Source organism: Vanderwaltozyma polyspora, genomic scaffold (assembly GCF_000150035.1).
Source record: "Vanderwaltozyma polyspora DSM 70294 KpolScaffold1028 genomic scaffold, whole genome shotgun sequence".
Lineage (NCBI taxonomy): Eukaryota > Fungi > Ascomycota > Saccharomycetes > Saccharomycetales > Saccharomycetaceae > Vanderwaltozyma > Vanderwaltozyma polyspora.
This window is the reverse complement of record NW_001834687.1, coordinates 195039-218549: the sequence shown is the minus strand read 5'-3', so window position 1 is coordinate 218549 and position 23511 is coordinate 195039. Positions and strand designations below refer to the sequence as shown.

General features: G+C 33.2%; 12 protein-coding genes across 12 annotated transcripts; 4 read left to right on the top strand and 8 right to left on the bottom strand.

Moving 5' to 3' along the window:
* Nucleotides 1–17: 17 nt before the first annotated feature.
* Nucleotides 18–584, bottom strand: VPS25 (ESCRT-II subunit protein VPS25; the record flags this gene model as incomplete). The annotated part of the gene is made up of 1 exon (XM_001646630.1): nucleotides 18–584. One exon carries the CDS (start codon nucleotides 582–584, stop codon nucleotides 18–20), a length of 567 nt encoding a protein of 188 aa, XP_001646680.1.
* Nucleotides 585–882: 298 nt separating this feature from the next.
* Nucleotides 883–1461, top strand: MCM16 (Mcm16p; the record flags this gene model as incomplete). Its single annotated transcript, XM_001646629.1, has 1 exon — nucleotides 883–1461. One exon carries the CDS (start codon nucleotides 883–885, stop codon nucleotides 1459–1461), a length of 579 nt encoding a protein of 192 aa, XP_001646679.1.
* A 413-nt stretch (nucleotides 1462–1874) lies between these two features.
* URA8 (CTP synthase URA8) lies at nucleotides 1875–3614 on the top strand (the record flags this gene model as incomplete). The annotated part of the gene is made up of 1 exon (XM_001646628.1): nucleotides 1875–3614. The coding sequence occupies one exon, from the start codon at nucleotides 1875–1877 to the stop codon at nucleotides 3612–3614; it is 1740 nt and encodes a 579-aa protein (XP_001646678.1).
* A 210-nt stretch (nucleotides 3615–3824) lies between these two features.
* Kpol_1028p95 (uncharacterized protein) lies at nucleotides 3825–4370 on the bottom strand (the record flags this gene model as incomplete). Its single annotated transcript, XM_001646627.1, has 1 exon — nucleotides 3825–4370. The coding sequence occupies one exon, from the start codon at nucleotides 4368–4370 to the stop codon at nucleotides 3825–3827; it is 546 nt and encodes a 181-aa protein (XP_001646677.1).
* Nucleotides 4371–4533: 163 nt separating this feature from the next.
* MIN6 (Min6p) lies at nucleotides 4534–4698 on the bottom strand (the record flags this gene model as incomplete). Its single annotated transcript, XM_001646626.1, has 1 exon — nucleotides 4534–4698. One exon carries the CDS (start codon nucleotides 4696–4698, stop codon nucleotides 4534–4536), a length of 165 nt encoding a protein of 54 aa, XP_001646676.1.
* A 919-nt stretch (nucleotides 4699–5617) lies between these two features.
* On the top strand, nucleotides 5618–6277 carry ERD2 (Erd2p; the record flags this gene model as incomplete). The annotated part of the gene is made up of 1 exon (XM_001646625.1): nucleotides 5618–6277. The coding sequence occupies one exon, from the start codon at nucleotides 5618–5620 to the stop codon at nucleotides 6275–6277; it is 660 nt and encodes a 219-aa protein (XP_001646675.1).
* Nucleotides 6278–6726: 449 nt separating this feature from the next.
* PRE7 (proteasome core particle subunit beta 6) lies at nucleotides 6727–7455 on the bottom strand (the record flags this gene model as incomplete). The annotated part of the gene is made up of 1 exon (XM_001646624.1): nucleotides 6727–7455. One exon carries the CDS (start codon nucleotides 7453–7455, stop codon nucleotides 6727–6729), a length of 729 nt encoding a protein of 242 aa, XP_001646674.1.
* A 744-nt stretch (nucleotides 7456–8199) lies between these two features.
* Kpol_1028p91 (M20 family metallopeptidase) lies at nucleotides 8200–9471 on the bottom strand (the record flags this gene model as incomplete). The annotated part of the gene is made up of 1 exon (XM_001646623.1): nucleotides 8200–9471. One exon carries the CDS (start codon nucleotides 9469–9471, stop codon nucleotides 8200–8202), a length of 1272 nt encoding a protein of 423 aa, XP_001646673.1.
* A 4433-nt stretch (nucleotides 9472–13904) lies between these two features.
* On the bottom strand, nucleotides 13905–14252 carry Kpol_1028p90 (uncharacterized protein; the record flags this gene model as incomplete). The annotated part of the gene is made up of 1 exon (XM_001646622.1): nucleotides 13905–14252. The coding sequence occupies one exon, from the start codon at nucleotides 14250–14252 to the stop codon at nucleotides 13905–13907; it is 348 nt and encodes a 115-aa protein (XP_001646672.1).
* Nucleotides 14253–17989: 3737 nt separating this feature from the next.
* Kpol_1028p89 (uncharacterized protein) lies at nucleotides 17990–20623 on the top strand (the record flags this gene model as incomplete). Its single annotated transcript, XM_001646621.1, has 1 exon — nucleotides 17990–20623. One exon carries the CDS (start codon nucleotides 17990–17992, stop codon nucleotides 20621–20623), a length of 2634 nt encoding a protein of 877 aa, XP_001646671.1.
* A 203-nt stretch (nucleotides 20624–20826) lies between these two features.
* NNF1 (MIND complex subunit NNF1) lies at nucleotides 20827–21438 on the bottom strand (the record flags this gene model as incomplete). The annotated part of the gene is made up of 1 exon (XM_001646620.1): nucleotides 20827–21438. The coding sequence occupies one exon, from the start codon at nucleotides 21436–21438 to the stop codon at nucleotides 20827–20829; it is 612 nt and encodes a 203-aa protein (XP_001646670.1).
* A 572-nt stretch (nucleotides 21439–22010) lies between these two features.
* LIH1 (putative lipase) lies at nucleotides 22011–23354 on the bottom strand (the record flags this gene model as incomplete). The annotated part of the gene is made up of 1 exon (XM_001646619.1): nucleotides 22011–23354. One exon carries the CDS (start codon nucleotides 23352–23354, stop codon nucleotides 22011–22013), a length of 1344 nt encoding a protein of 447 aa, XP_001646669.1.
* Between the last annotated feature and the right edge of the window lie 157 nt (nucleotides 23355–23511).

The window sequence follows — 23511 nt, the reverse complement described above, 5'->3', positions numbered from 1 at the left end:
TTGAACCCTTAATGGTTTCATATAACTTTAACACCTACTGGTTTTCCGTTGTCATCCTTTAAAATAGTTGCTCGATTCCTATTACATAGTGGTTTGAGACATTTTACTAGTAATAATTCTGGCATTCCATGGAATTCCCAATTTATTGTTTCATCACCTTGACTTAATTCGTAAAGTGTAACTACTTGATTCAATTTCACAGAAGTTTCAAACCATTGTAATATTAACGAAGCCCAAAGATCCAAACTATTCCATAATATATAATACATAGAAGAATTTTTACCATCTTCATACCTCAATGCTTTACCATCTTGGCACATCTGAGTCCATATCTCATCGACAAAGACTTGTGGTACTGTTCGTTGCAATTCCACATTAGTGAACAGTTTTTTATCTTCATTAGTGACATTAGAGTGATCCTCATAGATTGGTTTACCTTCTGCATTCATAGACCAACATTTTCTTCCCTCACAAAACTGTGTAATAATATCAATCCATGAGTTAATCTGCTGTCTTCGAATAAGTGAGTTAGGCTGTCTGGTATACATAGGTGGGAAGGAATAAACTGGTGGTAGAGAAGTCATCTTCAATGAGTTTGCGTATATCTATAACTAAACTATTTCAACAAATATTAGATATAATAATCAACTAACAATCAATATCCTTTAATCTTGTTCCCTTACTTTACTTAAATGTTCGATTTATTCACCCATACTTTCTTAAGTATCAATAATTGTTAAACATTTAAAGCGAAGTTGCCATCTCAAGTAATCAAAAGTGTGGACAGAGAGATACGGGCATATAAGAGTTTGTTGTTATATTGATACCGTTTTAATACGTCTAGATCCAGTGATATAACAAGCTATATATATTTTGTTCATTATGGATCGAATTACTTCCCTGGAGAAAGAACATGTCGAAGTTCATCAAAAGTTGTTGAAAGTGTTAGATCAGTTATACCTTAAAAAGAATGGGTTATCGACTAATTTAAATCGTGGAGAAGAAACGAGACTCGAAAATAGACTTCAATTGCAACTTAGTTTAGAGAAGAGTGGTGCAATTTTACGAACTATAGAAAGAACCTTTAATACAGAAAATTCCTCTGCTGACATAGACTTTGACGATTTTACAGAATTAAAACCAGAGGTCACGAGCTCAGTAGAACATTTCCTGGCACTGAGGCTAGCCACAATAATGAAACAGAATTATGAATTAGACAAGATGCTATCAGAAACACTGAAGAAAGATCTAGAATCTTATCAAGAGTTATACTCTGAACATCAAAATTACAGAAACCTTATGCAAAAATTTATTAGCCTTTCGTCAAGTTTAGAGGCTAAGAAAACCTCTGATGATCTAACCAATGAAGATACTGAAAGTGACACTAAGCTAGCTCTCGAAAATGAAACTATAGAACAATTGATACTTGCTTTAAAAGTAAATGGTGGTTATAATATCTGATGCGATCAGTAACTTATCGTTCCTTTATATTAAAATATCCAAATCACGTGATACATAATCTAAAACGGAATCGCTCTGAAAATTAGTGAAAAATTTTTGGCAAAGGTCATCTCATCTCATCTCATCTCATCTCATCTCAAATTATTGATAATTAATATATGAAATCTTATCGATCTATCAAGTGCTTATAGATACATATTTTATTATTTATTCAGTAGTTGGGTTCATTTTGAAATGTATTTTATAAAATGAAGTGCAGAACGTCGAATCTGGGAATTGTGGGTTACTTCTTGAGTGAAACACTAATTGGAATATTATTTTAGAGAAAGGAATAAAATATCTTATATATTTTGTTTTATCTTTGAGTTAGAAGTTTCATTTGATAATTAACATCGATATAGAATAGAAATAAGATGAAATACGTTGTTGTTTCAGGTGGTGTCATCTCTGGTATCGGTAAAGGTGTATTGGCATCTTCTACCGGTATGTTATTCAAAACCTTCGGTTATAAGGTTACTTCTATTAAGATTGATCCATATATGAATATCGATGCTGGTACTATGTCTCCTTTAGAACATGGTGAATGTTTTGTTTTGGATGATGGTGGTGAAACTGATTTGGATTTAGGTAACTACGAACGTTATCTGAATGTCACTTTAACTAAAGATCATAACATCACTACTGGTAAAATATATTCTCATGTTATCCAAAAGGAAAGAAAAGGTGATTACTTGGGTAAAACTGTTCAAATTGTCCCACATTTGACTAATGCCATCCAAGATTGGATCGAACGTGTTTCCAAAATTCCTGTTGATGATACTGGTATGGAACCAGATGTTTGTATTATCGAATTAGGTGGTACTGTAGGTGATATTGAAAGTGCCCCATTTGTCGAAGCTTTAAGACAATTCCAATTTAGAGTTGGTAAAGAAAATTTTGCATTGATCCATGTTTCTTTGGTTCCAGTTATCCACGGTGAACAAAAAACTAAACCAACTCAAGCTGCTATTAAAGATTTGAGATCACTAGGTTTAACCCCAGATATGATTGCTGTTAGATGTTCTCATATCTTGGATGAACCAACAATTAACAAAATTGCCATGTTCTGTCATGTCGGTTCCAACCAAGTGGTCAACGTCCATGATGTTAATTCTACTTATCACGTCCCATTATTATTGTTAGAACAAAAAGTGATGGATTATTTGCGTGCTAGATTACAATTGTCTGATATAACTTTATCCAGTGAAGATGTTTCAAGAGGTGAAAAATTGTTGATTAAATGGAAATCCATGACTTCTAACTACGACGAATCACTACAAACTGTTAAGATTGCCTTAGTTGGTAAATATACCCATTTGAAGGATTCTTATTTATCTGTCATTAAGGCTTTAGAACACTCTTCAATGAAATGTCGTAACAAGCTGGAGATTTTATGGGTCGAATCATCTCATTTAGAACCAGAAACTCAAGAAACTGATAAAGAAAAATTCCATGATGCTTGGAATAAGGTTAGTACTGCTGATGGTGTCTTAGTTCCAGGTGGTTTTGGTCACAGAGGTACAGAAGGTATGATTTTAGCTGCCAAATGGGCTCGTGAAAGCAACGTTCCATATCTAGGTGTTTGTCTAGGTTTACAAATCGCAACAATCGAATTTATGCGTAATGTTGTTGGCCTAAAGGATGGTCAATCTGCTGAATTCTTCCCAGACTCCGACCCTGAGACACATGTTGTTGTTTACATGCCAGAAATTGATAAGGAAAATATGGGTGGTACAATGAGATTAGGTTTGAGACCAACTCATTTCCAACCAGATACCGAGTCAAGTCAAATTAAGAAACTTTACGGTTCTAAGGATATCATCGAAGAAAGACATCGTCACCGTTATGAAATTAATCCAAATTTGATTAACAAATTAGAAGAACATGGTTTGATGTTTGTTGGTAGAGACGATACTGGTGAACGTTGTGAAATTTTCGAATTAAAGAACCATCCATACTATGTCGCTACTCAATACCACCCAGAATACACTTCTAAGGTCTTAGACCCATCTAGACCATTTTTAGGTTTCTTTGCAGCATCTGCCGGTGTGTTAGATAAATTGTTAGACGGGGAGTACGATTACACCGAATCTGAAGGTAAAACTGATTTCTAAAGTCAATTAATGCGATGGACATTATAAAATTTCATACTTTCATTTTAAAACTATAGATTGTTAGGTAGTAAACTATTTCTCATTTTGTATAATTTTGTCATTAATAAAAATAATATTTGAAGCATAAATTCAATGTATTTAGAACTATTTATTAACCTATAGAATCTTCTTAAAAGAAAAAGAGCGCTTTGAATAGAAGCATTATTGAGATCAAGTTGAAATTCCAATTACGCCGCAAGCTAGTCTCGCACCTGCATTTCCTGTCTTCAAGGACTCTTCATTACCGCCTTTACCCAAGTCATCTTCCTGAGCATGGATGACAACTGCTCTGCCAATGACAGAGTTAGTGCCAATTAGTTTGATTTGATTGTCAGCCGTATCACCTTTTGCCAAACCTGAACCATCTGTTTGGACATTGCCCATATCACCGACATGTCTATTTATGTCCAACAAATCGCCATGGGTTTTATTGAAAGGGTTGAAATGAGTTCCAGCTGAAGTGCAACCATTAGATAGATCGCCAAATTCATGGATATGGAATCCACGAAGGGAATTGGGTGAATTTCCCTTTATCTCATAAGAGATTGAAGTTGGATCATTTTCACTGATCTGTTCAAAGTGGACAATGCCTGACACGCCAGCGGTGCCAGATAAGATTACAGATGCCTTAACCATTGCAATAGAGATATAGGAGGGTTTCACAATTAATATGGTATAGTAATTGAAATTTATGTCAAGGAAGGAATCCAAAAACATTATTAAAAGAAGGAATATATGATTATATGATTATATATATGTATATATATATATATAAGTATGTGTATGTATGTGGTTGTGGGTGTGGACTAATTAGGGATACCAGTCCTTAAATTTGATAAACATGGATGCTTCAAAGGAATGACAATTCAAGTGTGGATATTTATTTCTTCTTCTTATTTAAGCCGTTATACGAATAGCTTGGCAATAAGAGAAGAAAAGTGCTAGTTATTATTATGCCAGTGAACATCCACATTAATAAATCTGCAGGTTTCTTGAATATTCTATCAAAAAATTCAAAAACTGAATTATTACGATAGAAACCCATTTTTTTTTGTTTTTATTCTAAAACTAAATTAGTAGTGGAGTAACACAAATTAAAGAATATACTTTACTGTACTATTGTCCAACCCCAGAATAGCTTTTCTACCTCTAGAACATCACATTTCAAACAAGTAAGTAGTCGTCTGTCGTCATTATCATCACTAACTAAATCATCTCTTCTTATATACCTATGAATTATTCCCATATCTTCTCTTAACCCTTTCTGTCACCCGCATTTTACTGTACCAATTTCGAACAACGAAACACATACATGCGAGGCGCTACCACTAAAACAAAACGAAATTCTTCTATTTTCACAGAAAAAGAAAAGACATTAATCAACAGTTACCCTACCAGCACGTGACCATAAAACGCCAAATGAAAAAAGAAAAGATGTAAACTATTTGTTTGTGTGTTTTTGTCGTTGTTGTTGCTGGACAGCCCGAAATCATCCCAAATAGGTAACTGAAAAGACAACCAAGAAAGAAGTGCAAGAACAGGAATTAAAATGCAAATAAAAAGAAACGGTGTCCTCAATTAACCAAAATTTCGAAAAAAAGTCGAAATTCGAAAAATTCGAAATTCGAAATCTGAAAAATTAACAAACAACAAATTGCTGAGTTGTTGTTTAACCACTATATGACGAATAAAAAATGTAAGGTGTATATATAGGTCTGGGTACTGTTAGGGGATGCAATAACTAATTGTTTTGGTTCAATTGCTGAGGTTAAGTAAACTTGTATCTCGTTGGTGTGTTTTAGCAAAAAATAGAGCTGATATAACGTCAAAAACATAAAGCAGAATTGTTAAATATAGTATCATCACGTAACATAACGTAATAATAATAATAATAATAATAATATAATATAATTTAATATAATATAATATAATATACCTAGTCGGATTGTATATCTTATTGAAAGATGATGAACCCATTTAGAATTTTAGGTGATATTTCGCATTTAGCCAGTATTTTAATTTTACTACAGACAATTAAAACTACTAAAACAATTGATGGTATTTCATTCAAGACCCAAGTTTTGTATGCATTAGTATTTTTAACCCGTTATTTGGATTTGTTGACTTTAAACTATGTCTCTGTCTATAATACTTTGATGAAATTGTTTTTCATCATCTCCTCCATCTACATCGTTGTTTTGTTGCAACGTTCAAAGACAACTCAACCAATTGCATATAAAGAAATGATCTTAGCAGACTCCATCAAGATTCAATATTTATTATTAGGTAGTCTTGTAGCTGCATTGGTATTTAACCATAAATTCACATTTTTAGAAATTGCTTGGAGTTTCTCCGTTTGGTTGGAAAGTGTTGCTATTTTGCCACAACTGTTTATGTTGTCCAAAATAGGGAAGGCCAAGAGTTTGACTATTCATTACATTTTTGCCTTAGGCTTGTACAGAACATTGTATATTCCAAACTGGATATGGAGATATGTTACCGAGCAAAGATATGATAAAATTGCTATAATCGCAGGTATTATTCAAACTTTAGTCTACTCTGATTTCTTCTACATTTACTATAAAAAAGTCATTAAAGGTGCTAATGTTAAATTACCAAACTAATTTAAATAATTTTTTAAAATAAAAGCAATAACAACAACTTATCACTTACATCATTTTCACATACCTTTATTCATTTCGTATTCATATTATAATAATATCTTCAAACTTATTCGTACTTTAGTCCTGATTTTTTCACTTCTTCCTCCTCTACATTTTAGTTGTTGATCTATTCAGACAGTTCGGGCTGATACTGCTATATACAAATAGATATCTTTAATAAATAAGTTAACCAATGTGATAATCTATTATGCCAGTCAATTTATGGACCTTCTCATTGGGTTTATCTATCCTTTTCTCCCCTACTTCCTAGATCCATTTACTTTTTATCTTGATGATTATATATACATGTATATACGTATGGATTTATATTAATATTTCAATGCTTATCAGATATTATTGTATTTTAATTTATTTATCAGATTATTTAATCATTTGACATTTAACTGTAATCAGTCCCTTTTTAGCTCATAAAATTCTTTCCTTACACCATCTTTTGTGACGATCAAGATCTCCAAACCATCACCAACATGAATATGTCTTTCTGTAGCAGAAGTGAAAGCATCTCTTACTAACCTAATTACTTCATCGATCGATAGAAATTTTAGTGGTCTCTTTACGGTACCATCGGAGTCTGGTTCATATTGATTTTTAAAGTTAACTTGATTATCTAAGAATGGCATAATCAAGGAAGCTGCTGCACCACCTGCTCTACATTGTTCTCTTTCATAAGAACCAACTGGATCAAAGGAATAAACTGCACCTTTACCTTCTTCATCTAAACCTGCAATAATAGTATGTACGTAATAAGGGAAAAATCTTTTACCATATAATAAATGCTGAATATTTCTTGCTGCCGAACTTAATGAAAGTGTTTTATCATTATTATCAAAATGATACCATTTAATACTGTTTTTAAATCTTTTAACCAAGGCTTCACCATCTGCCGCAAACCCATTGGCAGAAATTACGATATTATCCCCACAATCAAAAACTTTTGGTTCATAACGGGAGTTTATAGAATAATCAGTTGTATGTCTGGTATCACCTGCCAAAACTGCAAAATCCTCACCGGCAATACCTAAAATTGTACCACCATTGTCGCTATAAGGATTGAATTGATGCTCAATTGGCACATTTTTAACTTCGTTTCCGTATTCAGATGCAATTACACTACCCATTGTTTTATTTTCTTTAACTTCTTTTATTGCGTTTAATCTCAATATATCAATATTATATACACTTTTTCAATCACTTCCTCTGTTCTGGTCAATTAATGTAATTATTTTCCTAATCTCTTAAATTAATAGAAGAAACAAACACGAATGAATAATTTGACAACACAACAATAACGATTACCTTCAATGACAATAACAATGTCCTTGAATATATACGTCGTAATTTGCCGTTCTGTTATCAAAATAGACCTTTTAATGTTAATTGATTGATAATTTAAATGCATTTATATATCAATCTTTGTTTTGCCACCCTTATCTAAAAAAAAATTATTATGAGGAAACAATCGTATATAATTATATACAGATGCGACAGTAATTCAGTCATGTGACAGTAAGAAAGATCTGTTGTTGTGAAGTTAAAGAAGCTATGTTAACATGCAATCAATTCAATCACTTTTGAATTAGTTAGCTCAATAAATCTTAATAAAGAACTACTCTTCCATCTGATTGAAAAATTCCAGGATTGCTTCAAATTAATTATCACATAAATTAATCATACAAACTATAAATAATTAAACAATAATCGATAAACATATAAAGTACAGACATAATATTTTTAACCAATTAGGTATTCAAAATTGAGATCTTCTTAAATTTAGGTTCTGCTACCTATAACTTACAATCTTGCAGAAAAGTCATTAAGAAAATTATTGGAATTTAGTTTTTGTTTATTATCATTCAATTGATTTATTCCTCTTGGCTACTTAGAACGTGTAAGTAATCATAGAAGAAACCAAAAATATGCATTAGGTTATCGGCATCAAAGTGTTCATCAGCTGAATGTATGTTAGCAACCAACTTAGCATTCATGAACGATGGTTGGAAACGGTAAATGTTAGAGGTCAAGTTCCAGTAATGTCTAGAGTCAGTGTTGGCATTCATAATGGATGGAGCAATGACTAAATCAACATCAGTGTAATTAGTGGAACCTGGGAAGGCAACATCTTCAAAGTATGATTTGATAGTTCCTGCAAATTGGTCCCAGACAGCATTTTCTGGAGAAACTGGGGCTGGTTCCAATGTAGTAATGGTATTGATACTAACTCTACCGCTAGTAGTACCGTTAGTAACTCTAGTACCATCAATAAACAGACTCAAATTTAGTAATTGGGCAACTTCAGCAACGTTTGCCGTAATTTTAGTCAAAGTGGCATTGACTGTGGATTCAACCGCAATTCTAGTGTTGACAACGAAATTTGTGGATTCTGGTAAGGCATTGGCCTTGATACCACCATTAATGACATCAACGGCTTGAGATGTACGCAACAAGTATTCAAATGTCTTCCCACCCAATTTGGTTAAATAATCAATTACACGCTTGTTGGAAATAGAACTCTTGTAAGCATTGGCAAAGTCACTCTTCAAAGTGGCTGGTAAGACTTCTGAGTATTCAGCCATACATTGGAAATATTCTGTGACTGGGTTGGCTGGGGTGAACATTGGTGGGAATAATTGCTCTTCAATGGCATTGATCATCATTGCAGCAATACCAATAGAAGTATGATCAGGTGGAACAGAAGAGTGACCACCGGCGTAATCAATTGTAACTTCCAAGTTCATGAAACCCTTCTCACCTGTAGCTGGAGAGGCAATCCATACACCGTTCAAGTTAGCGACAGCATTACCACCTTCATCAATAAAAGAATAGATACCATTTTGACCATATCTTTCATACAGAACTTCTGAAATGTAAGCTGAACCATAATTACCAGAAATTTCTTCATCTGCACCAAAAGCCAACAATAAAGTACGGTTTGGTTGGAAGTCAGGTTCATTTTCTAAAATATATTCAACAGATTGCAACATACCAACGATCATATGTTTGTCATCTAAAGAACCACGACCCCAGACATATGTACCATCATAATAACCAGAGAATGGAGGATACTCCCATTCATCCAAAGTACTGTTATCTACTGGGACAACATCTTGATGGGCATAGTAAATATTTGGTTTCATAGTGCTATTAGTACCGTTCCATGTCAAAAGCAAAGACACTTCATTAACAATTTCGACATCCAAAGTTTCCCAAACTCTTGGGAAATCCTTTGCCAATTGATCGTGTAATTGGTAGAAAGGTAACCAACCAGTGAAGTTGGAGTTGTTTGCAGGGTTTGGATAATCATCGTAGGTGATAGTTGGAATTTTTACAAGGTTAGATAATTTTAGGGCGGTTTCATTTTTGAAGTTTCATTGTAAACGATTCTTGAGATATTCTCCGGGTTCAACACTTCAACCTTGTCATAAGTCCTACAAGAGAAAGTGTCTTGAGCATGAGTTAGGAAATCAAAGCGCAATCCATTTTCAGTGAATACAGCAATTGAAATACATAGAATTGTCATTAATGTTGCTGAGACAGTATATAAATTCCATGTGAATTCATTAGCGCTATGACGTCTTTTGACGTCATTTCTTTTAGTATCCCTCGTCATTTTAAATATAATGAAAGGGTCTTTACAATGGTTGGGATTGTACTTGAATTTTTAACTTATGCAATAGTGTAAAACTGGAGGGTTTTTGCACTTTGTTGTAGTTGATGTATTGAGTAGAATTAAAATAAATTATTAAAATATGAATTTATAGCAATGACGGAAATGAGGTAAAAATCGAATTGTAAGCATGAATTAAGTTTTGCTTATATACGTTTTTCCAAAATTAAGAAATAATTTTAAAATATATTCTAAAGACATAATTCAATAATTGATGATCGATAATTATGTTGAGGGGGGAAGGAGGATGAGAGGAGGGAGCTAGATAGGTGTTGAGTTTAGATGAGGGAGAAGGGTTATAAGCCACTTTAAAAGCCAATTTCAACCTCTTCAAAATTTTTAATTAACTTAGTTTATTGAGGAGACAAGAGGATGAATGATCAACAAAGAAGAAAAAAAAATTTTTTATTGAATTTTAATTATTTTGATTTGATTTTAAAATTGGTAAGGCAAACCATACCACAACCGTTTAGAGGCAGAAAAAGAAATTGTTGGAGTATGTACCACCGAAGTCGAAATTATCGAAATATATATCCAACTGCCTCTTAAAAGAACAGATGATATGAAATCAGTGGGCCAAAAAAAAAACAAACCATAATAAGTTTTTTAAATTTAATAACGTTATTGCAGGGATAGTTAGTTAGTAAGAGGACCGATGTCATCATGAAGAAATGTAGTGAGACAAGAGCTGGGTGGAGACGTTAGTTAGCACAGAGGGAAAATTACATCTAAATTTTAATTATTGGTACGATCAAAGAAGAAAGTGATGTTATCAGGTATGATGGATGGATGATTGATGATGAAAAAAAAATCAAGATGAGGATCCAACAGGGAGCAAATTGTAATATATACTTTCTCCAATAGCCCAGTGATTTAGTGGAGTTTTTATTTTTTATGTTTTTTTTAATGTACAAGAAGACGAATGGGAAGACAGCAGACAAAAACAAGTATAACTGAACATCAGATAGGATCAGATCCATTTCTTAATTTGGTTGCTTGCCTGTGTGATAACTTACCCTTGAATAAATGAATATAATCATAATTTGAATTCGAAATATGACATTGAGAAAAAAAACAAAAAAAAAGGGCAAAAACCAAAATAAGATAAGCTAAATGGGGCGACAATTTCTTACCCTTCAACTAGTTTTAATTTTAATACATAATATTTTTTTTCCCTTCAATTCTATTCCCCTGTTTATCTTGCACTCTCTCTCTTAAAGAAACACTGATTTTATTAGCTTGAAGCAGTTAACTTTAATAAATCATCAATTTGTTCTCCCTTCCACTCTCCAAGTCGAGACAAGACAAGTTAAGATCAAATCCAAAATTCAGACAGAAAAAACCATAATTAGAAATAAAAACAGCTACCGAACAAGATAAAATCTAAATTAATCAACCTAAAATCGTCTATAGAATTTTAGCTGTTACCGCTTCAATCCCAACCCTTTAACCTTTTAGTCTTTTAAGTTAAACCGAAATCAAATCACAATTTCGAAAAGGTGGTAGTGAAGCTGATTTGACTTTAATTCAGTTGTCATATCATGTTTCTTTTTACTGCAGGGTAGTGAAAAAAAATTGTTGATACCGAGTATAAAATTGGTTCTTTTTTCTATCTTTTATGACTATACATAAATTTTTTTTGCTATTTAGTGTAATCCCTCTTTGTTGGTCGGCACCAATCGAAATTGAAAGTTGAAAATTATTCGGAATTGGAATCCGTCTTATCCTTTGCGCGTCCCGGTGTTGTATGATATATAAATTATACAATTTTCTAAGAATAGTATGCAGAGGAGTGATGATAACCAAAAACATTTTTACAAAAAAAAAATAAACGGAACTTCGGTTACATTTTCCATTAAATGACATTTTTCTATCGTAAGACGGAACATTGGCGTTACTTTCTTATTTTATTTTATGTTTTTTTTTTGTTTTTCCACTTTCAGTGTTATTCCGGGATTTCCTATCCTCCATCCGTTGGGCTCCGTTAGCTTCAGAAACCTCTGCAGTCGATACCATCCCACGCACCAATCTCACTTGCAGCTGCACTGGTTTCTCTTAACATCAACATCAACCTCGTGCCGTCACGTCCCGTCTTGCCGTAGCATCGAGACAAACTGCCATAGGCACCGTCAATTTTCGTTTTACTAACAAAAGATAGAACAAGAGAAATATAAACCACAAAAACCTATCGGAAGCGGGAGAAAAAGTGGCCGAGTCAGCATCCGTATCAACCCGTTATCCTTCTATTTGTTATTTTTTATTTTTTATTTCCTCTCTAATTCTTTTTCTCCAATGTTTTCTTTAAAAAACAAGACTATGGGTATTGTATTACCCTTTTGGGCCTCAGCCGGATGAAAACCGTAGTGGAATAATGACCTATTCGGTAAATATCGTTTTTTGCTACGGCAGTTCTCTTCAAGTGACTCTCTATCTCGCTCTTTTCCTCTCTACCCATCTCGTCTCTCCCTCCCGGATACCCAGATTTGTCTGCCAGTCTCATTTACATTCAAGAAAAGAAGAGGAGTGGTACCCCACTCACATTACACTAGGCCTAATGTTCGGGTAATCAAATTACGGTAATTCAAGTGGGGTAAACGGTTAGTTCTCCCTGGATTTCCCAGTGATAACACACAGAAATGATTACTGTCGAATCTGGCTATCCAACCACCCACCAATTTATTCATTAGTCTTCTTCTTCTTCTTCTCCCTCTTTTTATTTCTGTTTTATTTGGGCTTGTAGGTGATCAAATTGGTACGCTGCCTCGAAGCATTATATGTAAGCAATCATGAAAGATTTCTGATTATTCCATGTAGCTTACCAAATTAATTCCAATCACTTTGATCAATTCATGTAAAAGTCAATGGGTTAACTATATTTTGCAAGAGCATCATACTTGATTCAGTTATTTTTTTGGGTATTAGGGAAACAAGATAAGTCTTAGTAAACTATAATAAATGTGACAGTGGTTCTTATTCGACGATACGATTCAGTTCAGTGAGTTTCGAATCAATTAAAACCACGGGTAAACTATATTCCGATAAAGAGGGGAACGCTTGATAATGAATGGGGCAGTTTTGAGGGGAAAATGGACTTTAAAATTAACCCATTAACTTGCTAGAGTAAAAACAAAAATGCCTTCTGTATCAAAGTTTTTTTATCATTATTAAATTTATTTCACAATTTTTTGAAACAAAAGTTATATCGGTGCTTAGTCTTGCTTTTATAGGATTATGAGGGTAAACACTATCAATTATCTTACCTAAGATTTTCGTTTTCATTTTTCATTCTTTACCAAGATTTTAATTATATCGAAACAGACTTAAAAGGAAAAAAGTGTCTTGTAAACAAAAAAAAAAAACAGAGGTCAATGTCTTCGAAAGTGATGTATCTTACATAATAAGGATAAATATCCTCTCACTTACAATCATAAAAAAACAGATACGCAACTACATTAGTAAATGTGAAAGAAATACGGTGAATCATCTAATATACAACCCAGTTTGTGTATTCTTACACTATATAATTTTTATTTATTTATTTTGAATATAATTAAAAATTAAATAAATTATTTTCCCCTGAATAAATTATGTTATGCTGAAAAGAGCGTCATTATGATTATTATCTCATTAAAATGTTACTGCTTTAATAAAATGCTTATGCTTGTTGCATTCACCACATTGTGCTGTCTTGAAATGCCTTGTATTTGATTATAATTATAATTATTATTATTTATTATGATTATTATGATTATGATTATTATGATGATTATTATAATCATGGTGACAATAAAAGATGGTTTTGATCTGCCTCATATCGATGAATAGAATAGAACTAAATCTCAACTCAAACCTAATACCCTTGTATCTATTTCATTTGAGTTAGTACGGGTATCTTAAAAAAATTTAATGCTGTTCAGATCTTGAAACCATTGGTGTAAGATGCTGGATCTCTTCTTCTTGGCAACAACGCTTTGGTACATGCTGATTATCAGTAATCATTTGGTTATTAGCAGATTCTGGAGCATAATATATATACTCAGATTCAGCTGAAACTAAGTATTCATCTTCATCACTGTCACTGTCATATGAACCCGAACTTTCATATTCATCCATCAATCTATCCAATAAGTTTGCATGCCCCACCAACACTCTTAGATCGAAATCTTTCTTTTGCTTCTTCCGCCTTTGAGTACAGCTCATTAATTTACTGTGTACTTTGTTGATCAATAGGTAACTGTTTTCGTATTCCATTTTTGCTAATAATGATTGTTGTAATAAATATTAAGATGCTATTCTTTGCAATGCTATGCTATGCTTTGATATGCTTGGTCTATGTGTTTAATATTTTTATTTGAATGAATTTTAATATTGTGAATAATTTGGAAATATTTTGAAGTCAAGAAATTGAAAAGTCAAGTCTCTATTTATAATTTTTCATTAACCTTTAAACACCTTAATAAAACTTTAACGATTTAGTCTTTACTATTGTAAGAGTACTTCGTTAAAAAAAAAAAAATAGATTTCGTTAATATTTCTTAATTCCAAGTTCTACAGGCATTCTCTTCGAAATGGCTAACCGATGCTCAGATCAAGGAGACACAGACATATTTACACATAAACACTGGTTGTTAACATAAAACATGAGAAAAGAGCATTATCAATTCTTATTAATTCTTTTCGAATAAAGTTTCCCCTGTATTACCTAATTGATCAATAATACCGAAAACTTTTTTTTTCAAAGCTGTTAAACCCACATCCTTACAAAAAATATTCAAAGTCTCGAAACCGTTTTCCGCAATGGCAAGAAAAGAAAAAAGAAAGAAATACGAACATCTGACAAAGAAATGCCCAAGCCAACCGACGATTTAAAAATAGAGAAGCCTTAGTATTTAGTACTCAAAATCCGAAATTCATCTCTTTAAGGTATGAATAACTAACTAACTTAAGAGAGAATCATACGAAGAGAACAAGTTTTCCTTTCACAATGATTACTAACCACACTTATCGCAAAATATTCTTAACTCAAATCGAAGGCCGTTTTTGACTGAAGATGGAAAGAACAATTGTAAGAAAACGAAATGGGAAGAACGAAGGAAAAATTTTTTATCGACAAAGCAACCAACCGGTTCCAGATTTTGGATTTTGTTTGACTAAGTACTGGCTGTACCCCGATGAATAAAACAAACGGTAACTGAAGAAATATCGGTAATTGACGGTTTTAATTCATTTCTTCAATGCAAGAAGTTGAAATAAAAGAAAAATATCCAAAGATCTAGACTCTTCCAATTCGATTCCATTCTGTTCTCTTCCATTCTTCTGCGGAATTTCGATAAAAAGCCACCGAGGCTAGCCGTGCCGATTCCATATTCCTCTTTTATTCTGTTCTCCTCTAAATCAGTCAACCATTCCAAGATCAAGAAAACGCAGAGGTGTCCACACAGGCATGTGAATATAGAGGCAGGGAGTGATTTAAAAACTTGAACTAACTGCCTTTTTACTTCGCTTTGCTTACTTAACATATTCTATTTTTTTTTTTTACCCCCTTGCTAATATATTTTTCTTTAATACATAGTAAAAATTTAAGTGCATAACCGAATCTATAACCGTTTCTACTGGGGCCTCTCTAAGAATTCTTTAATTTGGAATAATCACTTGGCATTTAGGAAGTGAACAGAAATATTTTCGAAAAATGGCACTTTTGATTTCGATTTCCCATTAACCATCAAAATTTCATAGTATTCATTGCAGAAAGGTTCACCCTTCTTCAAAATCCGAATCAAATACAAGTTGGCTTTTACGATATGATATGTATGCACATGAAAATTTCAGCTTAGAGATAGAACCTCTAATCTGGATTACGGCAAGGCTAAACAGTAAGTAAAGAAGAACTCTCAGTGTATTCATGGGGTTCGAAGTTCTAGACTCATTATTATTATTTTTTAGCCATTTACAAGTGGCTAAAATTTTTAGTTTTTTTTTTTCAGATTCATTGATAAGAATTCATTAGTGTGTGCAAGGGGTAAAATCTGTAAGAAAAGGATGTATCATTTAATTTTTCTGGAGAAAAATCAAAACTTACTACACCATTTATTCGTTAAATAGAAGCTCCTCAAACATTTTCTTTTAAAAAAAAAAATAAACATACACATCTCTTTTTGCGAGGTCTAAGTAGTATAATATGATATATTTTTACTATTAGCCAGACGAGTTATTGATTATTCATTGTTATTTACGAGAGGCTATTGAACGAACGGTTGACTAAGGCTCCAGCCAAGAGCATATCTCTGTAGGAAATGTATGTTAGTTCTACTCCAACTTCTTTTTTGCCAATGTTTCGATATCTTTTGCTGATTCATTCGTTCATTATTCACTTATCGTTCTCGCTATGTTGAGAACTATTTTCTTTCCCTAAACTGCATAGAATAGTATGTTCTATAATTCTATCGATTTTATTCTATGGCTACAACCTATTCTCCAAATGAGCTGTCACTTTATCAGTTGTCAGTTCTACATGGGCCTGGGTCTGGCTTCTATTTTATAAATCGCTTCTTTCTATGAATCGTTCTGGGGGCGGTGGGAAAGGTGTAGAATTGCATTCCAGTCCTGAATGCTTTTGAATTCTAGAATACTTCTATGAATTATATCAGATGTATCTACTTTCCCATTATAGTCCTTAATATTTTAGTACCGGTATAATATGTTCTATCGATAGATCTGACAAAGATCTTATGGGTGGTATGTCTGTACTTGTACTGCTGAATATGCCTTTATCTCCAACAGTGTGGCTCCTATCAAAGGGCAAACACCTCCAAGATTGGTCTTTCGATAGTTCTTTGCATTTCCTCGTTCTTATCGGTTTCGTAAAAGAAAAGCCTGAATTTCTAGTCCCTTTAACTTTGTCATCCTTGAAATTAACTTCGAATCCATTATCGTTATTACAATTGTAACTTTGTTCGGATCTTGTTCTTAGTGTATTCAAATCTCAATTCAATAGTCGAGATGTTAATTTTGTTATAATTATTACTAATATTTTAACGATCCAAATTCGAAATAAAGTTTTTGTAATATTTAGTAAAAGATTAAGTTATACATCTGTCACATTTGAAACCACTATTTTGTTTTTGTCGTTTATTCTGAAACTTAAAGTCATTTTTGTTTGAAGCATAACAAATTATGAGATATTTATTTAAAGTTAAAATATTTGAAGGTCCCTTTAAGTGCATATATTTGTCCTTTAAGTGAATATTTTTGTCTTTTAGGTGAATATTCTTCCAATATCTACCTGTTTATACGATATCACATAATTACTCTCGTATATTTTACCGCCATCATGAATCCTATAGGTTATAATCATACCGATACAGTGATTCATAATGTTATATCCATTCTTAACGCTACAGTTGCCTTCGTAAATGTTACCCTTACAATATATTTTATGCTTATTTTCTGTATTATGAAGTCTCTTTGTCTTATGTAAGCAACGAGAGAAATGTCAAGATTCTTCTTTTCTTTTTGGTTTCCTAATTGGTAAGAAGACAGGGTAATCCGAAAAGGAGGTGGTTTAAGAATTTGTAGCACGTGATATATTTATCACGTGACTATAAAGAAAAAAGCCTGACATATGCCGGGTAACAAGTCTTCAAGGTTTGAGTTTTTTCCGTCAAAATCTGTTAAAAGGGGAAAAAAGGACTTCAAATATTGATAATATATCTCTATTGCAACAGTTTTATAAAAATGAACTGACAAAAAAGGTCAAAGTACTTCCGAATTGTTCGATTGACAGACAGCTGCCCATTGAGATTTTGATCTTGATATTAGAAATATTGTTTGGAAAATTGAGTCTGATCCTTTCCCTTCAGTTTTTCATTAGTTCTCCAGGATTCATAAACTAGTTTGATATTTTCTTTTGCTCTTTATCCTAACCATTGACAGTTTAATTTGTAAGAGAGAACAAGAAAAAAAATATAATCAAACACAAAAAAACAATTATGCAATCTATCAGCGGTGGTTCTAATATCCCATCGATATCTAATAATGATATCTCTAAATTCTCTCAATTGTTCGATAGATCAGCAAATGGGTTAAATTATTTACCAGGTGATAAAGCAAAAGATATATTTTTAAAGGCAAATTTAGATAATGCAACATTAGGTTCTATTTGGGCATTATGTGACCAAAACCAAGATGGTACTTTGACTAAGCCTGAATTTATTATGGCAATGCACTTGTTACAATTAACATTATCTAATAATCCAGAAGTTAATCCACTGCCTTCACAATTGCCTCAAGAATTATGGAACTCAATTCATTTGCCTAATGGTACTTCTCCAATGGTGACTCCTACATCTCCTTCTGCCGATGTAGACTGGATTTTGCCGCAAGATCAAAAAGATCAATTTGATAAAATTTTTGATTCTTTAGATAAATCAAATGAAGGTAAATTATCTTCTCAAGTTCTTGTGCCATTTTTCTTATCTTCAAAGTTAAATCAAGATACATTGGCGACTATTTGGGATTTATCCGATTTACATAATCATACCGATTTCACCAAATTGGAATTTGCTATTGCTATGTTCTTAATCCAAAAGAAAAACTCTGGTATTCCATTACCTGAAACTTTACCACAACAACTATTGAATTCACCTTCTCTAGCAATCGCTGCTGCTACTCCTCAACATGGTATCCCAGCCCAACCAGTTCAAACTCAAATACCACAACAACGTGTACCAACCAATACTTCTATTTCTTTACCAGCCAATGCTTCTATTCAACCAAACGTAAATATATCAAATACTGTTCCAGCTACTATTTCCAGATCGGTACAACCAGCTGACAATAGCACTAGAGCAAATCAAGAACTTTCTCGTATCAATGAAATGAAAGCTTCAATTGAGTCTAAGTTGTCAATGTTACAAGAAACGCATAAACAAAATATTGCAGAGACAGAAGAATTGGAAAGTAACGTCGCTGTGGCAAAGAGGGAAGTCGAAGCATTAAAGCAACAGCTTGCTATGTTAGAAACGAATAATAACGATAGTAATAATAAAATCCTAGAACTAAATCAAAAGCTAACCACCTCTAGGCAACTAAATAAAGAATCAAAAGACAAAATACAATATTTTAACAATATGATTGAAGTTTCAGGGGGCAAATTAGAAGATAATAAAATTAAGCTAAAGCAAGAAAACTCTATGGTTGATGTCAATACTAAGCAATTAGAATTGAACCATAATTCTTTGAGCACATTAACTTCCGAATTACAAAATATGTCGACCTTTTTGGTTGCATATCTTGCCAAACATAAAGAATTAGGCGAGAACCAAAAAAGTGTAGAAAACCAGCATTCTCAATTGCAACTAAAATACAAAGCATTGGATGACCAAAACAAAGCATTAGTCGATAAAGACAACGATTTGAAGAAATATACTTTGGATATTGAAGCCCAAGAAAAGGAATACCATGCTAAGGTTGACCGTTTACAATCTTTATTTGATGACTTGTCAAAGAAGAAAATGCTTTTTGAACAGGAGAATGAGCTCTTAAAGAAGAAGAATTTAGAATATGCACAAAACATCCAATCATTGTCTGAAAGACAAATGAAGTTGGCAATGGGTGAGTTACCAGATGACGCTGATGATGTCTTGAAAAATGCAAAGGCTTTTTCCACTACAACTGATAAATTGACTACTACAGACGATGGAGATAGAACTGAAAGTGATGTCTTCGATAAAGATGTCCCAACAGTTGGATCCCAAACTGAAGGTGAACCGGAAGATGAAACTACTGTACATGTAAATGCAGCAAACCCATTAAATGACCGTTTCGATAGCGATATGACTGAGTTCAACATCCCAAGAACACAATCTTTAACATCTTCTGTAGCAAATAATCCTCCATTATCAGTTAGAGATGATGTCGAAATGCCAGAACTTGGTGATCCACTTGAAGAAAATGTAGCAAATTCTGAGGTTATGTCCGAGACTCCAGCCGAATGGAATACCTCTCAAGCAGAAGCAAATGGTATCGCAGGTACTTCAAATGGTGCTGATAGAGAATTAAACCTATCTGATAACATTAATGAATTAAAAGGAATCAGTTCGAAAAATGGGTACCCAAATATTGATGAGGAGTTCCCACCAATTCGTGAACTCGATGTTGACGAAAGTGATTCTTCAAGTGATGAAGATAACAATAACGTCCAGACTAGTAATATGGGAGAATTGAATGATGAGTTTGCAGATTTAGAATTGGCACCATTAGAAGATGGCGATGCTGATAATTTGCAGAGTAGATCTGTTCCACAACCTGAGCTGTCAGTTCCAGCACCTCAGCCTGTGTCTTCTAATCCAACAACCGAAACTGCTGGAATTTCAAATGATGAGTGGAATCAAGTGTTTTCAGGATTGGGCAGTTCCTCACAACCAGATGTGGTCCAAGGCACAAATACATTGCACACACCAACAGTTCCTGTCATTGATAGAAAGCTGGCAACCACTCCAAAATCTTTAGCTATTGAAGAGTTATGTGGTATGGGATTTACTGAAGATGAAGCTGTTAAAGCATTAGAGAAGCATAATTGGGATTTGGATGCCGCAACCAATTTCTTATTAGATAATGCTTGATGGTTTTGTATAGTGATCATTCATCATATATATGCGTTGTAATATTTTGTGAATAAAAGAGTTATGAGTACAGTGTAGTAAAAAATATAGTATTTGATTATTTCAACTTTTGGAGTTGGAGAAATAACTATAATGTATAGTTAGGACATGCTATTTAATGTTACAAATTTTTATATAGGAATATGCACTATATTCATCATTCTTCAACAAGTTTCTTGTAATTCAAGAAGCATGTCATTCAGACCTTGAAGTAAAACTTCATCTGGAGGAGATTGAATATGATCGCCTAGGTGTGTCTTATACACATTTCTCAATTCTTGTCTTTCTAATTCTATTTCATCCTCTAACTCTTTAATCTGATTCCCAAGTTGTTCGTTTACCTCATTAATATGGTTTAGCTTTTCGTCTAACTCTTCAATTGCTTTTAACCGTTGACCATGTAAATTACACTCAATCAGTTGTCCACAAGTCAACTGATCAATCGGTATAGAGTTATCTGATAGTGCTGTTTCATCTTGACCGTTGTCTAGTCTTTTTTTAGCTTCAATTATCAGATCATCTAAATCATCTAATTTTATTTTAACCTGCCTCTCTTCTACAATCTCATTAAATTCACGTTTACACAATTCAACCCAAAACTGAGATACCTGTTCTTGACAAGTCACCAAATTCTGGGCACCTTCTCTAGTCTCTGAATACTCTGGGAAACATGACTTTATTTTATCCCAATTTTGTAATTTAAGTAACGTTTGACTTATAGCCTTATTAAAAACTTGGCAAAACCTAACATATCTGATCTTTTGGTCGTCTGACATACTCAATACTATTAAGAATACCTCAAACAATAACTGAATATCTTGTTAGTTCTGTAATTTGGCCTCTTTAGACTCCTCTTCTCTTCTAGTTCCCGTTTGATTGATGATTGATTGTTGATTGTTTTGATATTTAAATCAAGCGTTTGTTGATATTTAAAGAATTGATTGATATTTAAAACTCGATGAGCTGCCTCAGTTGGTTGATAAACAAGCAAGAACAGTTTGGTTTCAATTGCAATATATCAATAATGATATTTACAATGTGTTCTGGAGGGTGATATTGAAGAGAGATAAGTATTTCTATATTGCTACTGAAACGTTTAGGCTTTTTTTTTCCATATTTGATTGCAATTTAACAATGAAATTGGTAGTTTATTTTATTGATCTATTTAATACTATTAATATTATTATACTGTTATAATTGAGATGATATAATGGAATGCAATGATGATGAAATCATTAGTAGGAAGGCATCATGTATTTACATCTGTATATCGAATTAATTTATTAGAAATTTTAGTTGAATAATAATGAACTATTCCAATCATCTTTTTTATTTGTTGGTTGATTGTTCAGAAACCTGAACAATCTTTAATCAAGATGAAATAAGCACGATGTTCATACATGTGTAGCCAATCTTGAACATATTCAAAGGTATTAGGTTCAAAACCAGAATAATCGAAAGCCGATGTACTCTTTCCTCTATATTCCAAATCTTCAATTAAATGAGGCAATTCAATTTTTTTAATAAATATTTCCAAACCAGCTGAATCATAAAATGGTGGAACCATTGGAATATAATCTTGATTATGGATAATTCTAAAATAACCACCACGGTACATCAGTTTACCTGCTTTTATCGATTCTTCATGTATCCTTTCAGTATGGAACAATTTGTCTATCCATGCCTTTAGACTACCATTGAAGATTCTTGGCATGGCATAAGTGAAAACTGTTGGTTCATATCCTCTTAGTTTCAATTCAATTGCAGCAATGCTTGCCATCGCTGCACCCAAAGAATGCCCTACTACTACTATATTATAAGTTGGATATGTTTCAAAAATCGAATCAACTTTATGTAAGAACTGTCTTCCTAAAGTTTCTCTAAATCTGTAAAAACCTCTGTGAATTTTACAATCCTCACAAGCATCTATTTTACCGCTTTCAACAAGGTTGTTGTATTCAGCTAGGGACCCAGGAGCATAATTTGTTGGGAATATTTGGAAATCGTTAAACCAATCTTGTCTCGTAGAAGAACCTCTGAAAGCAATGATAATTACATTTTTAGGATGATCTACGATGACATAACCTGTCCCCATTTCACCTCTATCGGCACTCAACACCATTTCAACATGGGTATTGTTTACAGTAGGGTTGTCTTCTTCTGCAGAACAGAATTTCAAATGTTGTGGACATCCACCTTCACGTAAAGTCTTATTTTGAAATAATAATCCGTCAGAGATACAATTAGTCATACAGCATGCTTTGCTAAAGTAAACCAATCTTTCATATAGATCTTCATCAATCTCTACTCTTTGGTTTTCTTTTCTTGCATATTGGTTCGAATCTTTACAGTAATCATTCTCTCCAGTACACGATTGAAGCTCGTCTGTAGTAAACTCAGTACTGACACCAGTACTGACACCAGCACCCACACCAGCATACTGTTTTCCCAATGCTTGAATACCCTCGTCAGAATTCAAATGAGAATCTGCTGGATCGACGTTGCTCAATTGATTATAATCGTTATTATCAATTGTGACATCTTGATTTGTGCCAGCAACAGTAGTAGTGAAATGAATAATCGGTTCTGTAATATTCACAATCCTGACTTCTTCAGCCTCATCCATTAATGATGTAGACCTGGCTAAAGCCACGAATGCCAATGTCAAATAGAGAGCTCTCCTAAAGGCCATTATTGTTCCAGATGCTATGCCAACCTCTTTATTTTGAAGTTCTTTTTTCTCTTTCCTCAGTTGATCAAGGAATGGATGGTTCCATCAATAAGAGAAAGATATAAAACATGTTTAAGGAACTAGAACCAGAGGGAACTGATCCAGCATGCCAACACAT